Source organism: Canis lupus, chromosome X (assembly GCF_011100685.1).
Source record: "Canis lupus familiaris isolate Mischka breed German Shepherd chromosome X, alternate assembly UU_Cfam_GSD_1.0, whole genome shotgun sequence".
In the NCBI taxonomy this organism is placed as follows: Eukaryota; Metazoa; Chordata; class Mammalia; order Carnivora; family Canidae; genus Canis; species Canis lupus.
Window position 1 is genome coordinate 82,284,439 of NC_049260.1, and position 27,225 is coordinate 82,311,663.

At 48.6% G+C, this 27,225-nt stretch overlaps 2 protein-coding genes across 5 annotated transcripts in view; one reads left to right on the forward strand and one right to left on the reverse strand.

The window, feature by feature from the left end:
- Positions 1-15,400, forward strand: part of ATG4A (autophagy related 4A cysteine peptidase) — a 55,329-nt gene extending 39,929 nt beyond the window's left edge. Inside the window, exons 5-13 of the mRNA XM_038588043.1 lie at positions 2,217-2,318; positions 2,503-2,575; positions 5,611-5,690; positions 6,437-6,624; positions 6,746-6,824; positions 10,915-11,060; positions 12,299-12,355; positions 14,033-14,141; positions 14,866-15,400. Coding sequence (XP_038443971.1) covers positions 2,217-2,318; positions 2,503-2,575; positions 5,611-5,690; positions 6,437-6,624; positions 6,746-6,824; positions 10,915-11,060; positions 12,299-12,355; positions 14,033-14,141; positions 14,866-14,936 — 905 coding nt within the window. The 3' untranslated portion in view covers positions 14,937-15,400. The remainder of the gene's footprint in view (positions 1-2,216; positions 2,319-2,502; positions 2,576-5,610; positions 5,691-6,436; positions 6,625-6,745; positions 6,825-10,914; positions 11,061-12,298; positions 12,356-14,032; positions 14,142-14,865) is intronic.
- A 1,962-nt stretch (positions 15,401-17,362) lies between these two features.
- The window catches only part of COL4A6 (collagen type IV alpha 6 chain), a 287,447-nt gene continuing 277,584 nt past the window's right edge, over positions 17,363-27,225 (reverse strand). For 3 of the 4 annotated variants that reach the window (XM_038588047.1, XM_038588049.1, XM_038588046.1), the window contains 8 exons: positions 26,919-27,035; positions 26,418-26,579; positions 26,126-26,224; positions 24,402-24,548; positions 23,558-23,674; positions 22,315-22,506; positions 21,294-21,580; positions 17,363-18,993 (listed from right to left, as the gene is read on the reverse strand). In XM_038588047.1, the coding sequence (XP_038443975.1) occupies positions 18,733-18,993; positions 21,294-21,580; positions 22,315-22,506; positions 23,558-23,674; positions 24,402-24,548; positions 26,126-26,224; positions 26,418-26,579; positions 26,919-27,035 (1,382 nt within the window). In that variant the 3' untranslated portion in view covers positions 17,363-18,732. The remainder of the gene's footprint in view (positions 18,994-21,293; positions 21,581-22,314; positions 22,507-23,557; positions 23,675-24,401; positions 24,549-26,125; positions 26,225-26,417; positions 26,580-26,918; positions 27,036-27,225) is intronic. The other variant, XM_038588048.1, reaches the window with a different exon arrangement.

Sequence of the window (27,225 nt, forward strand, 5' to 3'; positions counted from 1 at the left end):
TTCCTTGTGACTCACCAAGCCAGAATTACTTTCCTGGGATGGAATTGAACGTTGAGGCAGGTGTGTCATTTAGAGTTTCCAACTTCACTATTGTTCGAGTGAGTCCAAACAGGTCAGATAACAAAGGGAACAGGAAGAAGGGTGTGGCGGTATATCTGTTTCTTGACCTCGTTTAAAATGTCTGCCTGGTGAAGGATGGAAGTGACCTAAAGGAAGTGCCTAATGAGGGAGCTAGCGCTATTTGGTTTGGGTTCGCTGCCAATATCCATTCGATGATGAGGGAATCCTTAAATTAGCCCTCTCAGGAGGCTGCTTCATTAAGAACTTTCCGGTCATCTTCGTTGAAACCCTTGAGTCTTTCTTAAGACATGTGCGTCCTCCCCGTGGGCATCTGGAGGATGACCTTGGCTGGATGCCAGTGCGCGCACTTGGGGGTGAAAGCTGGGCTTGACCTGGGGATGAGGGAGGAAGAGGACCCCTTGGACAAGATTGGCCTGCTGAGCTCATTGGCTGTTACTCCTTGAGATTCTGAGTTATGGAAACATCCTTCCACAGTGCAGCCTCACACATCCACCTGCAGTTACCAGAGCAAATTGGGGAAAGGTCCAGGGAGGTTTTAAGGCTTTAAGGCCTTCTTTTCAGGGCTTAGAATAATCTGAACCCATTTCCTCTGGGTAGCATCATAATTCTGGTTTCACAGAGGAAGAAATTAAGGCTCAAGAAGTAAGGTGACTTGCTTAGGGTCAAACAGCAAGAAAGCATGGATTTGGGAACAGAAGAAGGCAGGTCTCCTGAATCCTTGTCCAGTGATGTCTCTGTGATATGCATCCTGCTCAGAGGAGATCTGTTCTCTTTAACCCTCCTCCCCATTTATAAAACACAGCAAGACGATTCTCCTGGAAGTGAATTTTGTGGGAAGCAAATGAGGAAGAGATTAAACCCCACAGTCAGCAGCAGTCTCAGTTGTTTCTAACAGAAAAGCAAACAGCAAGAAGAATTTGGAAATCGATCTTGCAGCTGAGGTAAATTCAAAGACGCCATTCTGTGAAGAAGTATTTTGGAGTGCTTCCTATTCACTTACTTCATAGCTAAGGTGGAGTGCTCACTTATCACTGTCTTCAGTCCACATTTAGTGGTACCTAGCAGCCAGCTAATTAGGATTTCCCCAGACTTGGACAATTCAGTAGCAAATGGAAAAAAAAAAGTTGGATGCAGTTCACCCTCTGAAGACTGTGCTGGCTACAAAGTTTAAAACTTTGATTTCAGAACTATTAGAAGCAAAGAAAACAGAAGATTCTGGAGACAGTGGCCTCTGGCTTCAAGAATACTTCAGTTGTGAAGTTAAATAGTGTCTAAAACCTTGAGAGAGAAATTTGTGTCTTGGAAGCCAACTAAGTCCCAGAGAGCTGTCCCATGAGACAGAGTTCCTAGAGCTGAGGGAATGGGAGAGGCACATCCTGTCTACAGCGGTGATCATGGAGAATCTTTGCAGTTGTCCTGCATCCTGGGATAAATAGACTCTGCAGCATTTGCGGGGGCGTGGGGAGATTGGCATGCCTGAGGCACAGAGGGGCTTCCTATAGGTATGATTATTTTAGTTTTGGTCACAAAGAAACCTTAAACACAGAGGTTATTCGTTTTTCTAAAGGTCAGTGTGGACTCTTTGAAGGTTGTGTAAAAATGACAGCATGCAATTTCTTTTGAGCTTCCTCAGTTGTGAATTGTGTGTATTTCCCCAGTGCACTGTTGTGTGTCTGAATAGCACTTCCCTAGTGAGACTCTTTCGCAATGTTGCCAAAATACATGAACCAAAGCCGTTGCTGTCTGTGTAGAGATGAGAGAGTATGGCGTCAGGGCGGCCTAAGGATATACCTCTGGGCTTTGTAGTGACCTCAGTAGCTGAACAGACCAGAAAAGCCTTTTCTGACATTGTTTTCATGTAATACTTATCTAGCTCCAGCCTCCGGGCTAAGTCAGTTCCTCAGTCAGCTTGTTATTTTGCTTATACTTTACACCCACAGAGACTTTGAAAGTAATGTCTCTAGATGCCTTTGTCATCAAAATCGAAGTTAATTAGGAATGTGCTAACCCGATAGCCCCTGCCTTTTAGCTGGAACTCCTTTGTTTTCTTTGTAACATCGTAGTGGCAGTAAGAGGGCAGTGAGGTAATAAGCAGTTACAAACATGACTTTCATACATTTTTTTTCCCTCAAAAGACTGGAGCTGGGAGAAACAGAAAGAACAACCCAGAGAATACCAACGGATCCTCCAGTGCTTCTTAGATAGAAAGGACTGTTGCTACTCTATCCATCAAATGGGTAAGGTCACATCAGTGGTCTTGAGGCAGTGTTCTGTACCTTCTGCTTTCATCCCCTGCCTTATATGGGCTCTGCAAACTTGTCCATCTGCTTAATTATTCATGCAAAAAATTAGGAGTTTGTGGCATGCTGGAAGAACTTTTGCTAACGTCTCTTTTTTTCCCCCCTCCCCACATAAAAACAGCACAGATGGGTGTAGGAGAAGGGAAATCAATTGGCGAATGGTTTGGACCAAATACAGTTGCACAGGTATTAAAGTAAGTAAAAGAGCCTGGCATCCGCCTTACAGAACTGTCTCCTGTGCCTCCCTCTTCTGCCAGCTCAGTGTCCCATCAAGCTAACTGTTCTTGCCATCACTAAGCCACCAAACATCTGTATCATTTTGCTTGGACAGTTCTTTGAAATGTGCATGTGTGGACATCTGTTCTAGTATTATCAGAGTTATATCCATCTGTACCAGTATATCAGGGTGAGGGGGGCACCCCAAGACTCCCTCAATATCCATTCCCTCTCCAGGTTGGTGCTCGCCTTCCAGGGGACCATCAGCCTGAGGGTCACTTTGAAGCCAGAGGGCTAACACTAAGTGGTGGAGGCTGAGACAGCCTAGGCAAGACAATGGACTCCCTCCCACCCCGTAGAGTGTAAAAGACCTCACTCATTCATTTGTTCCTTCAATATTTACTGAGTGGCCCTCCTGTGCTACCTGCTGGGTATCTAGAAATAAATTAGATGCAGCCCTTGCCTCAGGGAACTCACGAATAGACAAACCTCAAGGGCGTCAGTTTGTCATCTCTTAGCAGACTCCAGGTCCGCTTTGGCAGTTGCTCTGTCAAGTTGCAGAATTCACCTCCCATGGCAAGAGGCAAGGTGGAGAATTGGAGACCGACATTTTAATTTTAATTTTTAAGTAATTTTAAAAAGATTTATTTATTTGAGAGAAAGCGAGAGCATGAGCAGGGGGAGGAGCAGAGGCTAGAGGGAGACGCAGACCCCCTGCTGAGCAGGGAGCCTGACACAGGGCTCAATCCCAGGACCCCTGGGATCATGCCCTGTGAGCCAAAGGCAGCCGCTTGACCCACTGAGCCACCGAGATGCCCCATAAGCCTGACATTTTAGAAGGGAATGGCGTGAGTGGCATCAGCATTTACATCTGCAGGCCACCTCACCTGTTGTCACTTTCCTTCCTGACAGCCTGCCACTGAATGAAAACTCCATGAGGGCAGAGATGGTATTTGTCTCATTCACTACCATAACACTAGCACATAAAACTGCCTGGAGCATACAAGAGTTCAATAAATACTTGCAGGATGAATGAAGATGGCATCCAGAGTCTGGGGCTGGATTTAGGCATCAGAAGGTTGAAACCATCTGGACTCCTTGGGTGTAGCTTGCTTCTTCAATTCCTGGGCTCTCCGGAGGATGACAGTGGGATCCGCTCCATAAAAAGTACTGAGGGAGCACTGTTTCAGTTATTAACCACTCTTCAATGATCTAGAAGGCTCTGGAAATGTGCTCATGTGGGGAGTAGGCTGGATTTCCTGGGGACTCAAGGGGGAAATCTGTATCTTGGCTTTATTCCTTGCTAAGATACCAACCCCCCTGAGACCACTTTCTTGCCTTAGTCCATAGTTCCTTTTGGGGGATGGTTGATTCTGCCGAGTGAAGATCCGGCAGTATTTCAGGAACCAGCATAGGAGCCCCAGGTAGAAACTGTAGAAGGTGGGACGCCTGTGTGGCTCAGTGGTTGACCGTCTGCCTTTGGCTCAGGGCATGATCCCAGGGTCCTGGGATCAAGTCCTGCATTGGGCTCCCCGGAGGGAGCCTGCTTCTTCCTCTGCCTGTGTCTCTGCCTCTCTGTGTCTCTCATGAATCAATTAATAAAATCTTTTTTAAAAAAAGCCTGGAAGGTGAATCAGAAGGGCTGTGCTGCACCCCAAACTCAGCTGGAAATGGCTGGAGGCCCAGAGATTTTTACATGATGTCCCTCAGAATTTGCTTTTTTCTTCTAAATTCTGAAGTTCTTAACAGCAGACAAATGGAAACATACATTTTTAAAAGATTTTATTTATTTATTCATGAGACACACACACACACAGAGAGAGAGAGAGAGAGAGAGAGAGAGAGAGAGAGAGAGAGAGAGGCAGAGGGAGAAGCAGAGAGCCCAATGTGGGATTCGATCCTGGGTCTCCAGGATCAGGCCCTGGACTGAAGGCAGTGCTAAACCGCTGAGCCATGCGGGCTGCCCAAAACATACATTTTTTAAAGAATTTAGGTGAGTTTTGATTCATTGTGATTGTGACCATTAACAACAGAATATAAGTACATCAGGGAAAGGTGATATCTCAAAAGGAATGAAATTAAAGTACAATGGTAATTAGTCTCTTCCTGGGAGCTACTTTGGTTAGGAAAAGAATATATATATATTTTTTTTCTTTTGTCCAGTGAGACTGGACTTTACCCAAGAGTCCCAGAAGTACCCAGGTTGAATGAACATGCCTTCTTTCAGACAGGCAAGAGGGAAATGTAAGGGAGATATGGTCATGGTGCTTTACTCAGATCCTGGATGATCCCTCTGTCAAAGGGGTTTTCTTTCTAACCTTCTCCGAAGTCACACAGTTCAGCGTACTCTCTCAGTTCAGCATACTCTTTCTCTTCAGCTGCTGGCCAATGAGGCACCATATCAAGGCCATCTGCAGCCCAAATCTCTTGAACAGCTTTCGTACTGCATTGTGGGAGGGGTGTAAGAGATCTCTCTCTCTCTCTCTCTCTCTCTCTCCATCTTCCTGGGCATATTCTCCATATTATGTGCTCCCAAACATGCGTGTATGTATTTACATATATATGCATATATATGTATGTATGTATATATGTGTATATATATGTATGTATATATATAATTTATATTTTTATGGAAGTTTCCTGTTTTGGGAAAAAAGCAGTCAAAATGCCTTTTGAAAAGAGAAAATACAATGTCTTGGGAGCAGAAATGCTGGTACCTTTTCTCTTTCACCCAGCAGGAGTAACATCATCTTGTGAGGTAGATTTTTCCATCTTGTAAAGCAGGGCTTCTCTTTTTCAGGGTTTGAAAACAGTGACTCTGGCTTTCCCAAGGTCCCTGGACATGGGATGTTCCAGTGCTCTTGGTCAAGGGAGCCAGAGCTTGACCCAATCCCTAACTTCTCTGTGGCCCAGTGTTTGGTGACTTTAGGGCCACTGGGCGTAGACGGTACTGCTTTCCTGCTGATGTTACCCATCTCTCCCAATTTTGACCTCCCTGTGTGTTGCCTTGCAGAAAACTTGCTTTGTTTGACGAGTGGAATTCCTTGGCTATTTATGTTTCGATGGATAACACTGTGGTCATTGAAGATATCAGTGAGTCCCTAGCCTGTTTACCTTGCTGGGTGGTGGGTGATTGAGGCCCCTTCCTCAACATTCAGAAATTGTATATGTGTTTGTGTGTGTGTGTGTGTGTGTGAGAGAGAGAGAGAGAGAGAGAGAGAGAGAGAGAAGGGGGAAGGAGGGGGAAACAGGCAGAGAGACAGGCAGGTAGACAAACAGACACTGACTCTGGCCTGCTCCACCAAAGCAGGGAGACTTAGAAGAGCACAGGAGTCTGGTTAATTATCCCCTGGGCCTTTTCTTGTCTACCCTTTCAGTTTTCTGAAAGGAAGAAAACAATGACAGGGTCTTCTCTGGCCCTCAATGAACTATCAGACCCTTTCCCTGCAGGATACTCAGAGTATGGATAACCAGTGAAGCCATAAACAGGGCCCCCACTTACCCAGCCCTATGCTCTCCACCACAGGGTTAGAGAAACCAAAATATACAGTCCCTGTCTCAAAGGCCCTTGCAGACTAGTTGAGAAATAAAATTTTCTCAATGAGCCCATACTATCTGGCAGGAGGTGAGTGCTCAGTTACCAGAAGGAAGAGAGGTAAGGGGATGGAGGTGTGGGCCTGGGCGTCCTGTGCAAGGTGGCACAAACTACACCCTGGGGGCAGAGGGGAAGGCCTTCCAGGCAGGAGATGTCACAGGAGGTTGCCCTTAGCTTGGCCCAGGGCATATCTCGGATGACCAGGTACCCCTCTTAACCCAGCTCTCTTGTCTTCCGTTTCTAGAAAAAATGTGCTGTGTCCTCCCCTTGAGTGCAGACACAATTGGTGAGAGCCCCCTCAACACTCTGAATGCTTCAAACCAGAGTAAGAGTGCCCCTGCCTCCTGCCCAGCCTGGAAACCCCTGCTGCTCATCGTGCCCCTTCGCCTGGGCATAAACCAAATCAACCCTGTCTATGTTGATGCATTCAAAGTAAGTCACTCCTTTTCCCGGGCCCATTGCTGCCTGCCCATCACACCGCCATGTGAGCACAGAGATCCGTGAGCAGCAGTCCACAAGTGAGTTGAGAATGTTGCATTCTCTTTCCCTCTAGGAGTGTTTTAAGATGCCACAGTCTTTAGGGGCATTAGGAGGAAAACCAAATAACGCCTATTATTTCATAGGATTCTTAGGTAAGAAAAGAGGACTCACAAGTAAGTCGTCATGGGCTAGGGGTGGGGGGCAGAAGGTTTGCCTGGGAGCCCAGGCAATTCTGGTCAGGGGGCCCTCATCCAGCCCAGAGATTCCATGGCTTCTGGTGAGCTCATTCTGCCTCTGGCCTGATCAGTGGAGAATAACACTTCTCTCTGCACCATGGAGAGCAGATCCCTCTTCAGTACGTCCACTTCCTTGCCTCTTGATGAGATGGTTTCACAGCTGCTTTCCCACTGGACCACCCCAGGGGCACAGCATCATCTTAGCATCTCTCTCTCCTTTATGTGGGGCCCAGGGTGGCAGGGTTTCACTGCCCTGGCGTTGTGGGTCTCCATCTTCTTGGGGCTTGGGCATTCAGCCTGGGAACCATCCTTTGACCCAGGCCCAGCTGTGTGGGCCTGCTGCCTCATTATTTGGAGCCATGACCAGGTAGAGGTGAGAGGAGGCCAAGACAGAGCTATCCTTTCTCTAGTAATGGGGGCTAAGCCTTAAAACCACTGATGTCCTAATGCGGATCCTAACCAGCAGCCCAGCATTCCCTGCCTCAATTGATGCCTCTGGAAACCTAGCCACCATATACACTAGCTGTGATGACAGTCATAGTCATTTAATGCCCTTGGCACGCAAGGTGAGCTAGCCCAGCGCTTTTCAAACTGTGATGTGCACACAGATCACCCTGTGAACTGATTAAAATGCGGGGTCAGCAGGCCTGGGCTGGGCCCTGAGACCCTGCATTTCTGGCTGGGGGGTCCTGATGCTGCTGGTGTACACACCACATGTTGAGTGCTAGGGGCCCAGATACCTGGTTAGTGCTGGTAGAGCACAGGGAAGGGAGTGACATGGCCTGAAACTGGGCATCAAGGAATATGAGCTTGGAGAGCCTTGGGTAGGCCAGGGTGAGCCAGAGCAGGCATGGGGCATGGCAGGGAGGTTGTTCAGAGGAGAGGGTGAAATGGGCTTGGCCCCCCTCCTGCCCTACTCCTTGGAGATTCAGAGAGGTGAGGTGGCCTAGGAACAGAAGTCGTTGGCCCTGTACACAGTCTTCCACTTGCCAGCTGTGTGATAGCAGGAAAAGAAACATCCACTCTTTTGTTTCAGTTTCTCTTGTAGAAAATAGGGCTGGGGCGCCTGGTTGGCTCAGTTGGTAGAGCATAAGACTCTTGCTGTCGGGATGGTGAGTTCGAGGCCCACGTTGGGCATAGAGCTTATGTTAAAGAACAGAAAAAGAAAACAGGGCTCATACCTGCCTCGCGGTGCTGTCACCTCACAGTAGAGCACTCAGTGAAGAGTCAAGCCTGTAGTACTCAGCCAGTGAAAGGTGGCCCCACCCTTCCTGACCCCCTGCACATCTTGCCTTTGCCCCCTTCTCTTTGAGGCAGGGTTTCTACACAGTGGCCTCAGCGCTCTCCCTTGCTGCCATCTATTGGCTAAACCCGAGAACTACAGCTTGATGGGAAATTGGCAAACCAGGGAGGCGTTTATTTTTCTAAGTACAAAATCCAGTATTGGGAGTTACATAAACACAGATATCTTCTGATTCTAAGCTTTTGGGTTCCTGTCAGAGAAAAGGTGGCAAAAATCAGTGTTCTCTTTTTCTGTACTCAAGGGCAAGGCTGAAACATACTGGAAAATGATTTTGGAGGGACCTCAAAGAATAATATATGGGACACCCGCTGGGGGACCTGGCCTCCCTTACCCCCATGTTACCCAGAGAGAGTTGGTTAAAGTCCTCCTGAATCCCCTTTTCTGACTTACCCCCTTTGCTGTATTAGGTTGGGGGTTCCGGATTGGTCAAATGTCTGAAGGGAGGGAATAGATAAGAACTACCATTTGCTGAAGAGCTATCTTGTGCCAAATTCCCTGCAAAGTCCCACCCCCAGACAGATAGTCATTTAATGACATTTTTAGATGACATTTAATGACAGCTAGATAGGCAGGCATACAGACAGACAGAGAACATATATACACATAGAGGGATAGATAGATAGTCCTATATTGAGATGTAGCGATAGAGTTAGCATGATACCCCTGTGAGTCAAAGCTTACTCTAGTGAAACTAAGAGCTAGATGTTGTGGTCTCAAGATCACCCAGCCAGAAAGTAGCAAATCCAGGGTTCAATCCCAATTTGGCCATCTCTGCCTACCATGCCACGTTGCTTCCTGAGGGCCCCATTTCCTGGTGGGAAGCTGGGCAAAGCTCTCGGTGTGTGACACGAGTGCCAGGATGAGAGTCTGTCTGTTCAAAGTTGCCTGCTTGCACAGGAGATTTTGTCCCCTGCACTTGAGTGAAGTGATCCTGAGATCCATAGCATGAGCCCTATGTCCACAGATGGTTGAGCAGGCTGCCTCTTGTCTTCAGACCCAATAAGAAACCTTGGGTTGGTTCCCACATCACTTCTAAGACTTTTTAGGGATTCCACTGTATCTCTTTTAAGTACTCTCAGAAACAGCATGTCCTGCAATGGTCCACTCCAGACACACACACACACACACACACACACACTTTCACAGAAAGGGCCAGAATCAGAGAGGATGCTCTCACTATCCAATTATCCCTAGCACCTTAACTTGAAACACTCTGGCAGAATGCTCGATCCGAACCCCACTCTGGATTTCTATTTTCTTGTACAAAGCTTCCTTTTCTTCTTACTTTTTTAATGGTCGTAAGTAGACTTCATTCTAAACATTCTGGTTGTTGCTTTTCTTTGTGACTTGAGACTTTTGGGGTGTAACTGATCTCACCCACCTGTGGTCCAGCGGGAATGGATATATATATATATATATATTGACTTTCGTAAGGCAAGAAGTCACATGAGGGAATTGATTTTCACATACTCTGAAACATCTATTTGTAGGGAAGTACTTTTGAGTTGAAGCACGGTACTGCTATGACCACCTTATATCTGTATTGTGTTTTAATCATTTCACAGAGAAGAAACCTCCCAGTTCTTAGAATACCCTGTGAGGTAACTGGAACAGGCCTCGTGTGACCCCGGTTTAAAAACAAGAAAATAAGTACAGAATGAAATGAGTGGTTTGTCCCAGGTCTGTGATAGACACAAGTTAAACTATTTGCCAGACATCAGAAACACATGCTTTGCTAGCAGAAGCACTTAGATGTGGCCCAGCACAGTCTTGGATGCCATTCCAGGGAGAGTCTCAGTGGGGCATCTCTCTCTACTGCATCCTCCTGCCTCAGGGAATCTCTCTTTAGCTGTCGAACACAGTCTAGAGCACAGAGACCCAGATGGTCCCGAGGCCTGGAAAGCGAGGTTGAGGTGCCACTTTTGCCAACTCAGCATGCCACTGATGAGCTTTGGAGGGACTCTTGACCCTTTGAATATTGAAGGAGAGATTTTACTATTTCAAACTCCTCCCAGGTCATTATTGGGCTAGGCTTTTTCAATTGGATGAAGTATGGCATCTCTCTCATTTGTGCAGTAAGAATTTTCGTAGTGAGGTATATCTGTACTGGTGTCAAAGTGACCGGGGCAGTGTTTACAATAGAAGTCACTAACTTGCTAATGACGATTAGCTTGCCAGCTAATAAAGATCAACAGTCAGAGCCCATCCATAGCAGAGTCAGCATTCCCATTTCTTTCAGAGGCCAAGGCTTTTTTCTTACCAGATGTGCTCTCTGACCATAGGTCTGAGAACCAGTGGTATGGAGCAGAGATGCTTCCCAATGTGGAGAGAGGCAGGAAGCTCCCTTATGGCACCTGGGCTCATGCCCTGGTGATTGTACCCACTGCTTCTTTGCTAAACTGCTGCTCACAGAGCCTGCCATGTCATCTGTGGTTTCTCATTCCCACCTTTTCTCAAACCTGTCACTCTCCATTTTTTGGTCTTGGATTTTGAGGGGGTGCACGTGCTAGGGCAAGTCTTCTCAGTGAATGATTAGATTTGGCCTCCTTCAAGCATGGTCACCCAGGTTCAGGCTTTCTGTCATCTCATTCCCATTGTCACCAAGGGTGGTATTAAGAAGAACAGAGTGCCTCCTCCTGAGGGACAGGGGTGGAACTGGGGCCAGTGGTTCTTTCCAGGTGAAGTATGTCTCATTCCAAACAGGCGATGAGCTCATTTTCTTGGACCCTCATACAACCCAGACTTTTGTTGACACCGAAGAGAATGGAACGGTTGATGACCAGACTTTCCATTGCCTGCAGTCCCCACAGCGAATGAACATCTTGAACTTGGATCCTTCCGTCGCCCTGGTATGTATCTACTGGTTGGGTGGGCCAAGAGATCCAACACCACCCTGTTACAGATTGGTTCCCTGGGAGTCACCTAGGTTGCTAGGTAGGGGGGCAAGAAGGTGTTCACTGGCCATGCCCCCCCCACACTCAGAGGTACCATAGTGTTGTGGGGGAAGGGATGGACCCCAAAGGCGCAGGACTAGAGTTGGAATCCAGGCCTTGCCACTTACTGGCTGTGGACTTAGGGGGAGTCCTTTTAACTTTTTCTGAGCCTCACTCTTCTCATCCCTAGAAAGGAGCTAAACAATCATTCCTTCAGGGTTGTGTGAGATATACCATGCATGAGGCGCTCAGCACAGTGCCGGGCACATGGCGAGGTTTCCGTACACATTAGTCACTATTACTGTTAGTCCTTCCCCTTTTACTTCTTGCCCCCAAATTATTGCCAGCCAGGCACAGGGAATAAGGTGGGACACAGTCAAGGATACATCATGGAGTGAGGATCTTCCAGGCGGAAAGTGCTCATTCTTCTGGGGTGTGCCCTCCAGGAGGTTGCAGGGCTTTTCCCCCTAGAACTGGGACTGTCTACACTACCACCTACACACGCCACCAGTGAAGCTGCCAGTGGTCCTGAGTTCTGTCTACACCCTCTCTCCCAGTTTAACTCGATTGTCAGAGCACGAGAGCCTGGTCACTGACAGAGCCTCCTCTTGTTTGGGACCATTCTGTTGCTACTGTAGGGTGGTCCTGAGGATGGGGAAGGAGGGAGATGATTCTCTTTATTCTAATAGATCATTTCCTTCAGGTCAAAGCCCTTGTATTATGTATTGCCTTTAGCTAAAAGTATAAAAGTACTATTTGGCTTTTGTCACTTGGTTTCATTGCCTGTTCTGGATGAATGTGCCTCTGTGTGTGCTTAAGCGTAATGGAATTAACCTCATGCTTTGGAGATTTGGCTTCAAGCTACTATACTTCACAGCACGAGGGAGAGGGACAGGGAGGGGGACAGGGACAGGGAAAGAGGGAGAGGGAAAAAGAAGGAGAGAGAGAGAAATGGAATGAACTCATCAATGTGTGTGTCCAGGTAAGGTGATGACCCGGGAGACAGAGCAGTGCTTTGTTATTGCTGTAAGACACATCTGAAGAGAGTGGCCCACATCCTGTCTTTGGGCCAGTGGCCCCATCTTGCAGTCCAAAGGGCCTGAGGTGGTGCCCTTGACCAGTTCTAAGTTATGTTCTCTTGCTTTCCCCCCAAGGGATTTTTCTGCAAAGAAGAAAAGGACTTTGATAGCTGGTGTAGCCTCGTGCAGAAGGTAAAGATGCATGTTTTCCTTAGTCTTAACAGAAGTTATTTGGTAGGGTCCCTTTCCAAGACTGCTTCACATAGTGACATAGATTGAGCCTGATAGGATTTTACTGCAAGAAAAAAACTGAGATATGGGGGATTATGCATAATTCTGGGGAACCAGAGCAAAACCTTTGTTTGAAATATGCTTAGTACATCAAGTGAGTGATATTTTTAGCTTCGTAATATTTCAACTAATTATGCCTATGAGTCACATGAACTAGTCAATGAATATTCCACCATTTTACCTTAAAAATGCTCATTTCATATTTCATCTCAGGTCTTCCTCATTCCATTGGTAGTGCTAAGATAGTCGAAGGAACTAAGCTGCTTTTCTGTTTATTTCATGGTCCATTTACAGTTTCATATAGTCCAGAAGGGTTTAGGGAGCTTGTCTCCCTCTTAACTGTCTCATTTCTCTAAAATACAGGCATGCTGCCATCAAAGGAAACACAGTTTGCAGGAGTCTGTGTAAAGACTTAAAGCCAGATATTCTCCCCTCTCAGTATTTTGTGTAGAAGGGTATTTACTGTTTTCCTGGCTCACTAGTCTTTGTATCTGCCTTCCCCCCCCGCCAATCCTTGCTTCTAACATATGCCACACATGTGGGAGACATTGATAAAAATGTTTATCGAAAGAATGGCGATCACAGGGAGTAGTTGAAAAGCACCCTGGATGGGGTGGCATGAGACATGCTGTTCTCCTACCTGGAGAAAATAAAAAGAAGTTGGGGTTATGGGATCCCAGATCCTCTTGCAAATGTAAGGAGGGCAGATTTTTCTTCACAAGTGAACAAATAATTGACATTAATATCCCTCGCTGAATGTGAAACCCCAGTTAATAAGTGGCTGAGACATAGTGAAGAATTATTTTCTAAAGGCAATACTTAACAATTCAGGATGCAGCAAAACTGTATTCACATCACATTTAAAGTCTGAATGGTAATTCACTGGTAAGACTATATGCCATCTAAATTAGGACATATACTACTACAAAGTGTTGGACGAAAGCCAGAACCATGCCAACTCATACTAGTATTCTCTTGGGGCCGATTTAACGTAATTAACACACATTGGCATGAGCCAATGATTCAGAAACATGTCGGCCCTGAATTGAGATAGGCCCGGGAAACTGGCATGTGACCTGAACCGCATGACGGATCATAGGCAATGAGTTAGTGAGTGTGGACTTCCATCAGATACTCTTTCCAGCGTCCCTCCTTCCCGGTTGACCAGATCTAGAACTGAAGAGGGCTGGGTCTTCGGATAGGTCGAGTAGTGGGTGGGCATGTTGGCTAGGGCTTTGTTTTCACCTTTTTTTTTTTTAAAGATGTTATTTATTTATTCATGAGAGACAGAGAGAGAGAGAGAGAGAGAAAGAGAGAGAGAGGCAGAGACACAGGCAGAGGGAGAAGCAGGCTCCATTCAGGGAGCCCAACATGGGACTTGATCCCGGGTCTCCAGCTCCAGGATCAGGCCCTGGGCTGAAGGCCACACTAAACCACTGAGCCACCCGGGCTGCCCCTGTTTTCACCTTTCAACAGCCAGGCCACTCTCTTAGGGCTTGGGCCCATGGATGGACAGACAACAGAACAGCAATGTGGAGTAGCTCTGAAATGTTTACAGCTGTTTCTGTGTGTCCTTAGGAAATTCTAAAGGAAAATTTAAGGATGTTTGAACTGGTTCAGAAACATCCATCGCACTGGCCTCCCTTTGTTCCACCAGCCAAGCCAGAAGTGACAACCACTGGGGCAGGTAAGCCATTGTTCAGGGGTTCCTGGGCCAGCAGACCCTTGGGTAACAGTTGTTTTACAAGACTGAAACAGCAGTAGCTCATGCTTTCCATGGAATGTACAATTGCTATTCAGCAGGGCTGATCAAGAAATGGGGTCCCTGATGATTTTAATCTTCTGATGAATTGATCTTTACCAATTTCACAGATGGATAGAAGAAAATGAGCTCGATACAAAAGTGCCACACAAAATCAGAATGACTAGAACTTGTTTCCCATGGTCTGGTTCAAAAAACAAATCAGAGGCCATGGGTGATTGGAAAGATACCTCCAAGATCCCAGAGCCCCATCCTGGTCCCTGTGAGTAAGAGTGTTTAATGAGCTCAATTATTTTGCTTCTTTTTAAAAATTTTATTTATTTATTCATGAGAGACACAGAGGCAGAGGGAGAAGCAGGCTCTCTGCGTGTAGCCCAATGTGGGACTCGATCCCAGGACCCCAGGATCACAATCCAAGCCAAAGACAGACATTCAGACACCAGTGAGCCACCAAAGTGCCCCTATTTTGCTTCTTCATAAAGAATCTTTAGTACTTGTCAGCGGTCTCACCTGCAAGTCTCCTCCCGACAAGCTTGTCTGCAGCAGAACAACTTAAAAAAATGCATAGCCTTAACTAGCTGAGTAACTGTACTGACGACTTCAACCTGAGTGTCAAGCTTTCCTCTTTCTCATTTCCATATTCCCATAGAATTCATTGACTCCACCGAACAACTAGAGGACTTCGACCTAGAGGAAGATTTTGAGATCCTGAGCGTCTAAAAGAGTAGAACCTTGATGTGGAGGTCTGTCTTCCATCTGGCACCAGAGGAACACGAACCCAGTACACAAAACTTCTCTATAGTCAGCAAGTGCCTGATATGCCAAGAGCATACAAACTTGATAGCAATCATGAGTGAGCCAATCACCATTTTTCAGAAAACAAACAATAACAACCCTTCCCCAGAACGAACTAGAACAATCATGGAGTGTAGGAGCAGAAAGGTTAGGAGTCATCTCTTGCTTCCCAGCTTGTCTTCCCTGGCCATGGCGAGACTTCAGCTACTGAAATGAGGAGGTGGTAGCTGGGAGAGAGACAGCAACTCACACCTTGCTTCAAGCACCAGCAGAGGAGAGATGGTTACCCCATGCTTCTTCACCTTTCAGGCGTGACCTCTTTTGGGCTGAATACTAAGAAGCAATCTGTTCTCTTGCTCTAATAATAAAGTGATTGCATCAGGGACAAAGAAGTCTTGTTATTTCATGGTGTTCACGGTGTTATTTTAAATGGCAGTTTGTCAAAGAGATGACCTCAGATGTGCCTTGGTTGATCTCTTCCTTACCTGAGGGAACCTTACTATCTGATGGGTCACTGTCACCGTCCTTTACTGATATTTTTGTTGGATGTCACCCTGTCTTTAAGTCATGATCACTTTATTTTTATTTATTTTTTAAAATTCTTTTTCTAAAAAGTAGATTGTATCTATTTATTTGAGAGAGACACGGAGAGAGCATGAGCGAGGGGGGAGGGGCAGAAGGAGAGGGAGAAGCAGGTTACCCCCTTGAGGAGCCTGATACCGGGCCCAAGCCAAAGGCAGATGCTTAACCAACTGAGCCACCCAAGCAGCCCAAGTCATGATCACTTTAAATCAGCAGTGGGCAAACTTTTCTTGTGAAGGGCCAAATAGTAAACATTTTCAGTGTTGCAGCTACTCAGCTCTGTCATAGCTACTCAGCTCTGCTCTCAAAGTGCAAAAACATCCGTAGCCCGCATGTACACAAATGGGCCTGGCTGTAAGCCAATAAAACTTTATTTGTAAAATCAGTTGGAGAGCTGGATTTGGCTTGAAGGCTGTCGTTTGCCACTCTCTGACTTAAATTGTTGATTTGGGAGCCCCTAGGTGGCTCAGTTGGTTAATCATCTACCTTTGGCTCAGGTCATGATCCCAGGTTCCTGGGATCAAGTCCTGCATCAAACTCCCTGCTCCATGGTAAGTCTGCTTCTCCTTCTCCCTTTGCCTGCCACTCCCCCCACCCTTGTGCTCTCTCTCTCTCTCTGTAAAATAAATAAATAAAATCTTTAAAAAAACAAATAGTTGATTGGGGGAAATAAAAAAAATTGTGTTTGACTTAGACTCCATTTTGGTTGACAGCCATAATTAGAAAAAATTATTCATGTGGGAACTTTTAATCCGTGCAGCAAATGCAATTCTGAACCATTTCAGGATGAGCAACATAACAAATCTTAGAGCACATTTTCATCAAATTGGCTTTGCTAAACCCTCTTTTGTGAGGATGCACCTCAAGCCCAAGCTGTATCTTCCCATATTCCTCTCCTTTCCTCTTAATTTGTGTGCATTTCACCCCCATCCTCATCAACTCCCAAGGAGGCCAGCAACCACTAGCTTGAAAGCTAGCACCCAACCAAAGTTTGTGTTTTGTTTTGCTTGTATATACAGGAATATTAGAACACTTGTTTCCTTAAGTTCCATTTTATTCTTTTTTTTTCCAGTTGCTAATCTATTCCAGTGGTTCAAAAATCAAAAGGTGCAAAATGGTATGAAGTGACAATGTCTCTCCCCCCACAGTTCAGTTCTATTCCCTGAATGCTCCCGGTGTCATTGCTTTCTTGTTTATCCATCCAGAAGATATATTTTATGCATATACAAATTATGCATATATGTCTTGGGTTTGATTTTAACAACCTCAACATTTCTCTACTTTTTAAAAAAGATTATTTTTGAGAGAGAAAGAGCACGCACATGTGGGGGGGGTGGAGGGGTAGAGGGAGAGGGAGAGAGAGTCTCAAGCAGTCTCCGCGCTGGATGCAAGCCCCACGGGGGCTCAGCCTCATGACCCTGAGATCACGATGTGAGCTGAAACCAAGAGCTGGATGCTTAACTGACTTCATGTCCCCAGTGCCCCCAACATTTCCCTACTTTTATCTATAAAGGATCCTGAAGCCCCAGAAGTATGGAAACCTGTTTCTTGAACTCTAGCATGGACAGAGCTAAAAACAGATGTCAGCCTATTTTGAAACTGGTTGTGGATTTGTTGCCTTCTGCCCTTTGACGTTAATTGTATTTTTCCTACCTCAATGTTTGTTATAAAGCTCAGCTTGCAGTAACTGGCTCTGAGGGGCACTCACAAATTGGAGCAAAATGGGCTTTAGAGAGGTATTCATCAGAGAATGTAAAAAGAGTCAAATGTTGATGTTTGATTCCTTTTATTTGCAATGTACAAACCTGACATCATGCTTATTACTCAGGAGGTGAAGGCAACAATAATTCAGATTATACTAATTATACTTTGTGTTGGTACGGTTTACATAATATTTAAGGAAACAGAATCACCTGGAAGGAATCGTTTCATGTTAACATAGCTAAGTATTCTGGAAAATTGATAATCGGAGGAAATGGTTAAAACACATCCCCCTGAACAGAATACAATACCCTTTATAGTCAACTCACACTTGCTTTAGGTCTGCCAACTGCTAAAGAGAGGAGTATGCTAGATTTTTATGAGGTTTACAAACGTCTTAAAATAGTTTAACAGGCTACCTGTGAAAGGGCAGTTGGATGGACATTTTAATGGGAAGTCTCTAACAACAGCCTCAGAACACAAAGGACCCAACACACTGCAGCTTCAATTTGACACACTGCACACATCTGGATGGCATTTGGAATAAAGCAGGGACTTCTGAGCAACTGAGACAAGGGCTTTGCCTTTTTTGTTCCTCGAGTCAAAAGCAAAAATCACACCTCCTTATCCATCCACCTCTCTACTGCTCCCAGCCTGGGAGAAAAGGTTGTGGTTCTCATTTCCCTTTATGGACTGGCCTGGCTGCATCTGGTGCATCCTCTGCTCTACTCTGGACGAGGCCAAGTCCTAGGTCTCTGGCTGGGGAGGGAGCCAGCGTGGAGGAAGTGATTTGTCTGGGGCTATATGAAGTTAACAAGCCCCTCCTTAAGCATTCTGGGGCCCAGCATTGCTCACTCTCAAAGGAATCATAATTCCCCCTGGGCTACTGGCACCCTGTTCCAGGTCTTCTGCCACCTGCCTAGACACGGTGGATCCCCTTAAAGAGAGAGAGCTTGTCTCATGCAGGCTGGAGCCATCCACGAATGCTTAGAGAATTTTCCTTCTGAATGTGGAAACACCAGGTTCTGGTTTAAGCCAAATAAATGTGTGGTGATCTCTGGACATAAGAAATGACTTGTCAGCTGTCACGAAGGGCTTTCTGATCAAGGCGATGGGAGAGCTAGCAGTCTAAGAAAGCAGTAGCCCCGCAGGTCTTTCTGAGGTAGCCATGAATAACCACGCAAACATCCGAATCAAATGGTAGCACCAGGTTGACTGAAGTGGGACACCAGAACTCAGTAGGGGGAGCTTACCGGCCGGGCCTGAGGGTCAGGGTGGTCGGTGGCCAGTATTCCAGCCCCCGGAAGACTCCAATGTACAACTTGACGGATGAGCAAAAGGGCCTTTAGGCCTTCTTTCTTCAGCTTGTTTGGGTTTGTGAGGTGACCTATTGTGTGATGGAGGGCAGAGCAGGGGACAGGGTGGCAGGTGCCCCCTCCTATAGGCTTCTCATACACACCTGGCAGCGGCTGACTCGGGTGTGGAGCTGCCCAGCCTTGAGCGTTTCAGAGACTGGTTCCTCCCGGAACTGCTGCCTCTCTTCCACGGTTGTCAGCCAGAAACTGTACTTGTTGGCGAAGTAGTGGCAGGTGCCCCGGGCCCCACTGCACTCAATGAAAGGAGTAGCACGGAAATCCTCCAGGCAGGAGCCCGGTGAGACCAGGGACTGGCCGCCGCCCTCGGCACCAGCGGCAGTGTGCTGAAACGACAGAGTCAGCGTGTGAGCCGCACCTGCCACAGCCACCGGGGGATCAGCTCAGCTCCAGCATCTACGCAGAATACCCAGAACTGTATCATAGCACTAGGGACTGCTCCACCTCCCTCGTTGCCCTTTGGGGCCAAGAGCATCCCCTCCAAGCCCCCTGGTGCCCTCCTACCCCACTGCGTTTGGGCAAGTGGGTACATCTTCGCCAGTGCCCCCCTAATTGCTGGCATCCCACTGTATTCTGAGGTATGTTCAGTGCCTCCCAGAAAATCCCCACAGGCAGGTGGGTCTGAGAAAGGCTGGATTAAGGAAGATTCAGTAGGTTTTAGAATGCAGATCTTCTCAGAGCCTTTGTGTACTCCAAGAAGAGAAAGCGCGCAGTACGCCTCCAAGTGGCTAAACTGTGGGCCCTTCTCCCAGCATATCTAGGAATAGTGCTTACTCTGAAGTGACCTTCGTTAGAACTTCTTATGTTGTTGATTTGTTCCACACCCTTTAGGGCAACATGTAGTGTTTGTTGCTTGCTGTGTACAAGTGGGCCTCATATTTGGCCCAAGTGGGCCTCATATTTGGCCCAACCTCCTGACCCTCACTTCTGGGGCCCTTCAGCATACAATGTCAACGTCATTCATTAACCCATAGTCGCCAGTCACTGTACCCACAAGCCAGCAGTCCCTGTCTCTCTGCTCTCTATCCCTTCTCCCTTCACGTCAGCTGGGTTATTCTCTGGACCACAGCCAGCGAGGAAGAGGCTTCATACACACCCAGGTCAGCAAATGGCCAATGGGGCACCTGCCCGAGCTGGACGCTCAGGGATGGCTTGCCTAACAAAAGTTTGAGAGGGTTCATCTCCATATAAGTGACCTTTCCTGTACCCTGATACATGAAGTATCAAAGCTTCCCTTGTTTTGATCCTCACCTGGAGAACTTTCTGGAACAAACGAGACACGCTTGCCCTGCCTTACTAATGGCAGATGCTGTGTATTTTGCGCTTTGCACATGACTCAGGCTTGTTGTTGTGAATGTTGCTTTTTGTGTTGGGCAGGTGTGGAGGAGCCCCATACCAACGGACACAGCTCGTAGGTTCTTAGGCCACCTTTTAATCATTTTATCCCTCTTTTCTCCTTTTTAGTAGGCATGCCTTATAGCTTCAAGACGCCGTACTAGGCAGTCCAAATTACCAAAGCTACAGGTTTTCAGTAAGAAATAGATATTCCAAAAAAAAAAAAAAAAAAGAAATAGATATTCTAGAATGTTAGCATTATGTGTAAAGTAAGAGTAAAGAAAGCCTGAATAAGGACTTAAGAGTGCTCTTGTGAGCAAAACACATGCGATTTTGTAGAGCTTTTGTACCACTCCTTGTGGAAGCTCAGGAGCCTTTCGACTTATTTCCTGGTCTGGGTGGTGTATGGGATAGAAGGATAGGTACAGCGATCCTGTTTTACGTTGGATAAACTGCCCAATTCATGTAGACGGAGCAAAATAAGGAAGTACCTCATTGCAGGTGGTAAACCAATGTGAGGAAGCCTCAGGCTTTGGTAATTCTTCAGACACTTTCTCATCAACTCACCTCTGATGACTTAGCAAGGAAGTGCTGGCGAGGCGGGGTCCTTCAATGGATGCCACACTGGTTTTCCCTGGGAGCTACTCTGGCCCTAAACTTAACCTTTTCCTCATTCAATGTCTCCTGATATTCACGGGATGTCGTATGAGGGACCTGATTCCTCCTTGGGCTTACAGATGTTCTCAGCTCTTTCTTCGCAAGACATACAGCCTTCCCACCAAAATGGAGAAGCAGAAAGATCCCAGAAAGGATGCAGAAACACAGCAGGCCCTCATCTGAGCCTTTCAGGAGGACATGATGGTGGCCAGGTGGGGGCAGGGTGCTGGGCCAGCAGGAAGAAGAGGAAGAGTCCCCATGCCCAGCCTGCGCAATGAGAGTGTGTCCCGGCCTTGAGTGGGGACAGCCTGTCCACCGGGGATCAGGTGTCTCCTCTTTCCCTCACTTGCAGCATAACTGAAGCAGGCATTAAATGTTAGGGCCTTTGCCAGTGATTCATAGATATTCTCACCCCTGGACCACTGGGTACAAACTGCTCCTTTGTACTCACCCTCAAGATCACCCATCATTCAAACAGAACTGCCCTCTGCTCTTTAGCCAAGGTCAAGACAAGCATTTTCCTTCTTTCCGCATTCTGTGCTACCTACCTCATGTCACTGGGGCCCATGAACCAGCCCAAGGGACCCTCCCAGGGCGCCTCTATGCTGGGGAAGGGGACAGGGCAGGGTCTCACCATGAGGAAGGAGTACCCAATCCAGAGGCTGTGCCAGCCCAGGGGGCACTGCGGGATGGTGATGTCCTGGCTGTGCACGGCAATGGCCTGTGAGGGTGCCTCGCACACCGAACAACGGCTGATGTACTGGGGGATCTGGGCCTGGCCGACGGGCATCATGGGAATGGGGGCGGTGGTGGAGAGCCAGTAGGATTTATCATTGCGTCTGGCGTAGTGGCACACTTCGTTGATGTTGCAGTAGATGAAGGGCATGGTGCTAAAGCGGGGCAGGCAGGAGCCAGCAAAACCTGGAAGGAAAGCAAGTGGGCAAGAGCCAGTAAGGTCCAGCGGACTGGTGGGGCTGAGATGGTCCCCAGCGCCACTGGGACTGGACTAGTCAGGTTGACTGACATCCCACCGCTTGTGCCCGAACTGGGACGGCTCTCCCTTCAATCCTGGCACACTGTACAAACACTGGTGTCTGTTGGTCAAATCCTATTTTCAACACGCCAGGGAAGTTTGATAATGAGTGGAATCTTTTTATAAGCCGCAGAATGACTCCCTAATTAATCTACTATGTAAAACCAGCATTTAATAGTCTGTGGTTCAGAGTCAGCACACCTGTAGACAATACAATTAATTCTTGGGTAATTGCTGTTGCCCCACAAGTCATATTAGTGTTATTACTGCTGCTAATCGCTAAAGTGTAATGGATGCTTAACATGCCAAACGGTGTCCAAAGCATTTTATGTTGAGTGATTCATGTCATTCTTCCACCGCCCTGTGAGATAGGTACCGGAATTAGCTGTGTTTCCATTTAAGGTGGAAGTGGAAGCTCAGAGAGGTGGAAAAACTTGTCCAGAGTACCCAGCCAGTCCATGGTCAAGCCAGGGTTTAGACTCAGATCGGCCTGATGCAATAGCTAGTGCTCACAACCCACTACCCACCAGTGGGCCCACCCAGGGCTGGGAGGACCAAGGAGAGGAGCTCCTGATCTTCGTGAGGGTGGAGGGCCAGGGCTGGTGTCAGAGTCAGTACTCACCCAGGTCCTGGTTGTGGGCTTTCTCCTGGCCCTCCACGAACAGCAAGCTGTAACCCACCCACAGCTGGCTCATCCCGGCAGGGCACAGGGGCAGCTGTTCTGACTGGCTGTGCTTCACCAAGGTGTAGCCCACTCTCACACTCTGCCCAGGCACTCCAGCCCTCCCGAAGGGACCCTTCTTCCCTGGAGCTCCTGAGAGGGAGAGAGCAGAAAAGGCGTGAGCTGCTCATAACAGCAGCCTACTGACTTGGCGCCGAGCACTGAGCAGGGCACATCGTATACACACACGTCAGCTCACTGGATCTGCACGGCAACCTTATTACCTGGATTCGCTGGAATGCCAACTCAGATGTATCCAGCAGCGGAGTCTCTATTTGAAAAAGCATGCTATCCAGCTCCCCTCCCACAGCCACCGGGCCTCGAGTCCTCTAAGAGGGGGTGAGGGGGGGCAGAGGGGGCAACTTCTTGGACCTTGCAGGCTCTCACAGGACGTGAGTGAGTACCTGCTGGGTCAGAGGCAGCAAAAGCAGAATTGGAAGTAGCAGGGCAAAATCATACCCTCTCTCCTGCCCACAGCAGACATGGCTTGTTAATCACAGCACTTTTCTATTGAGCCTCAGACCTGTCCCCCACTCAGGGCAACTGATTTGCCATCTCTGATATGAAATGGGACTTAAGGGGCACTTGGGTGGCTCAGTGGTTGAGCGTCTACCTTCAGCTCAGGTTGTGATCCCAGGGTCCTGGGATCGAGTCCCGCATTGGGCTCCCTATGGGGAGCATGCTTCTCCCTCTGCCTATGTCTCTGCCTCTCTCTGTGTCTCTCATGAATAAACAAACAAAAAAAAAAAAACAGTTTTTAAAAAGGGAGTTAAGTAGCAGCCATTCCTCATCTCAGATTTTCTTAGGCCTTGAACCACACCCTTCCCATCCACGTCAGAATCCCAGAGTAGGAAACGGGAGGTGCAGGGAAGGGGGCCATGCGAAAGGACAGTCATAACTCTCGAGAGCTGGAAGAGAACCCAGAAAGGGGCCTGGAAGGAGTCCTTTGCCTTCCAGAATACGGGGCTCTCATCCTTCAGAGGCTCAGAGGCGGGTGGGAGCGAATGGAGTGCTGTCGGGTTTCCCTGGTTCCTAGTGGTGTCAAACTTTGCTTCCTGTTCCTCAGATTTGAGATTTTGGCTCACTCCAAAGCCCCAGACCCTCACAGAGACACTCTGCTCCCCTGGTGCCGACATCACCAGACCTTCAAATCCTGGAGGGCCTTGCAGTCCAGGGAGACCAGGGTCGCCAAGAGCCCCAGGCGGACCGGGGATTCCATTGAGACCATCTTTGCCAGGGACGCCAGGTAAACCTTTGGAGCCTGCAAGCAGAGAAGGCCGGGAGCACCCACTCAACGTGGGAGGTCCGCCAAGAGAACCATTCCCTAGAGGACTCGCATGTCATGACCAGGACTTACCAAGAGAGGGTGCACTAGCCATCATTTTAGAACACTGGGCCTGAGGCTGCTAGGTTAGTCTTTTTTTTTTTTTTTTTTTTTTAAGGTTAGCCCTTAATTGGCATCCGGGCTTCTCAGTAGTGGGACCATCACTCTGAACTTAGCCACTCTGAGCCCCCTCACACCTATTTCTCCCTCCCTTCCTCTCATCCTCACAGCAATGCACAGAAACTGTCAGAGCCCCACGTCCGAAATGAGAACACTCAGGCCCTTGGGGAGAAGCTGATAACTTATCAGAGCAGGTGCATCAGCTGAGATTAGAAGCTGGAGTTCCCTGCTCCCCCAGCCCCGGCTTTTTCATCCCCACTGCACTCCCTCCTGCCTTCAGCGGCCCAGCACAGAGGGGCCAGGGGGCGGGAGTAGTTGCTCTGGTCTGCCCACACATTCTCTAAAGCCAAGTACGATGGCCCTTGCTGACCCTCCTTCCTGGCGAGGAGCTTGGCAGCTTTGCGAAGGAAGGGAGGAAGTGCTTGCTGGAGGTGTTCCTTGAGACCTGGAGATCCCAGCCGGGGGGGCTTCAGCCTCCCATCCAAGGTCAGCTTAGCTCACCACCCCCACCCCAGAAGTCTCCTGTGGGTGGTGCTCTCCTTACCTTGGAGGCCTACAGGACCTTGAACCCCAGGATCTCCCGTGAGGCCAGGGATGCCATCGATGCCCGGTAGACCCATGGGTCCAGGAGGAACCTGGACAGCTTCTGCAATTGTTGTCTGTCCAGGAGCACCTTGGGGTCCGGAAAAGCCTGGGGGCAAGTAGGAGAGATGGAAATATCACATGGAGGCAGAGGAGACAGATGGCATGGGTCCTCAGAAGACTTCCTTTCTACCGAGCAATCATCAGCTTTCTACCTTTGCTGTTTGTCCCCACAGTCTCCACCGCAAAGCTCCAGGATGACTCTCTCTGCATGCTTTACCCGATATCCTCTTTACCCACCTGCCTCCCCAGGGAATTGGTAGCTTCTTGAAGGCAGAAGATGACAGGCTGTGTTTCCTCCAGGCCTGGCGTAGGGCCTGGCGCATGGTAGGCAAGTCAAGACATGTTTGTGAGCAAATGCGGTGGGGCTGAGCCTTTGTTTTGGGGCTGGGGATGGCTGGTTCACTCCCTCACTGGTCAGAGTACAGTGCCAAGGAGGCCAAGGGGATGCATCCGATCTTGGAAGTACAGTGGGCATCATGGCCTAGGATCCTGAGCCTGGCCTGTCGATTTGCTAATAGAAGCCAAATAAGCCCATGTGCTTACCAATTTATTGAAAAAACATTTCTGAAGTGTCTACTATGTGCCACAGCCCTGGCAGACTGAGGGTTGGAGCAATGAAGAAGCCAGACCATCATGGAGATTACGGTCTGGTGATAAAGATGAAACATGGATAACCTGACAAATACCATTGGTCCTGTGAGTTGTGAGAAGTGCTACAATGGAAATGAACAATGCAGTGACAGGGATAGTGAGGGGGCTCTGGGGTAGAGAACCTGCTTGAGAAAGAGTGCTAAGTGGCCTCCTATAAGTAGTGACATTTAAAGCTGAGACTATTAAAGGATTAGAGGGAGCTGGGGGTGGGGTGGGGCTAGAGGATTCTAGGAAGCAGAACTAGCCTGTGCAAAGGCCCTGCGGTCAACCAGTTTCGCTAACCAGGCTGGTGTGGCAAAGAGGAGGGAACAGAAAAGAGGAAGGACTGATGATGAGGATGAAGGGGAGGTGTCATATGGGACTCTGGGAGCCAGAGTTTATTCTTCTGCTATGGGAAGCCAGTGGGTGATTTATGTCTTAGATCTCTCTGACCACCTGGTAGAGAGAAATGATTGTTGGGGGAGATGCCCCATGGGGAGGAGCCAGGAGGCCAGTTAGCAGGTCACTGCAGTGATTTCCTTAAGAACCTTCTGTGCCTGGGACCCTGGTGGCAGCAAGGGAGATGCTGAGAGGTAAGCAGATGTGAGGTGCATTGAGAAGCAGCCCACAGGGCTTGCTGATAGGTTGCGTGTGCATGAGGGGATGACGGGAAAGGATGGAAAGTGTCCTTCATTTCTGGATGGAGCACGTGGGTGAGTGGTGATGAGCACAAACCAAGTGTGCCTGCTGATTCAGGAAGAGCACAGAGGGGAGCTCAGCGGCTGGACCGGTGGTGGCGGTGACCTTTAGTTCCTGGACCTGCTGGAGGCTGAGAGGTCCCCAAGGTGGGGAATTCACCTTCCTGGAGGAGCTTCATAGACGCCTCAGGCATCCAGGCTTTCTTGGTGTGGTGAGCAGTGGCTCCTGTCAGCACCTTACCCCCAGACCTGTCCCTCGAGCTCAGAATCAGCCGGGCATGTGCTCTCAACTCACCTTGGGGCCCTGCCTTCCCCTTCATCCCGGGAAGTCCTGGGTCTCCAGGTGGCCCAACCTTGCCTGGAATCCCCATGAAGCCAGGCTCACCTCTCATGCCTGGCAAAGTCCAAAGGAAAGCAAGTCAGGGCTTGGCACAGTGGTGCTGGTGGGGGAACTGAGGGGTTGAGGCTGGGCAGATTTGAGGGTGAGAAGAGCACGATCGGCTGGCCCCTCTTCATAGGGCTACAGGAAGGGGCCATCTCTAACTGTGGAGTGGGAAAGGGGCCAACAGCCAGCCACACAGCCATACCTTTTAGCCCTAGCTCTCCAGGGAGGCCGGAGAAACCTGGAATTCCTTGGACTCCTTTGGGCCCTTGAGGGCCAGGAACTCCAGGGAAGCCAGGGTCTCCAGGGTCACCTTGATTGGAGGATGGCCCAGGGGGCCCCGGGGGCCCCGGGGGGCCCGGGCGGCCTAGGGATAAGATCAGAAGAGGAATGAGTGCAGGTGAGCAGGAAGTGGCCTTCGCTGAAGACTTCAGAGGGCTGCTAGGAAGCCAAAGCCTGTTCCCAGGGCCGAGAATATTCCCTGGCTGTGAGTGGGGTCCCAGTGCCTGGACTTTCCTGAACTCTTTGAGCTAACACAGACTGATCCAGTCCCCTGTGTTCCTGTTGGGGGAAGAATGTGAGGCCGAGCAGGCCGATGCATGTCCAGCAATAGGAATGGGGCCGGACTGAATTCGGACCTCCCCCAAAATGCGGACAAAAGGTGAAGGCCAAACCTCTTTGGGGCTTTGGGGCTTCCTGTCTTTACCTTGCTCTCCATCTAGCCCTGGTCGCCCAGGGTCGCCAGGCTGTCCTACTATGATCGAAGGCAAGGAGAGGCCTGGGGCACCAGGCAGACCAGCAGGGCCCTGGAGACCCGGGAAACCTGCAAAGAATAAATCAAAGAGGCCGCGTGGGCTTGGTGTGGTCAGGCTCTCCCAGAGAAACGGAAGCGGTTAGGTAGGAGCCAGACCCACAAACCGCCAGCAGAGGGCTCTCCTCCCCTCTGTCTCCCTTTGCAGTCAGCAGGGGAACAGGGCCCACACTGGGGCCCAGAGACTCCCCATCCCCGAGCA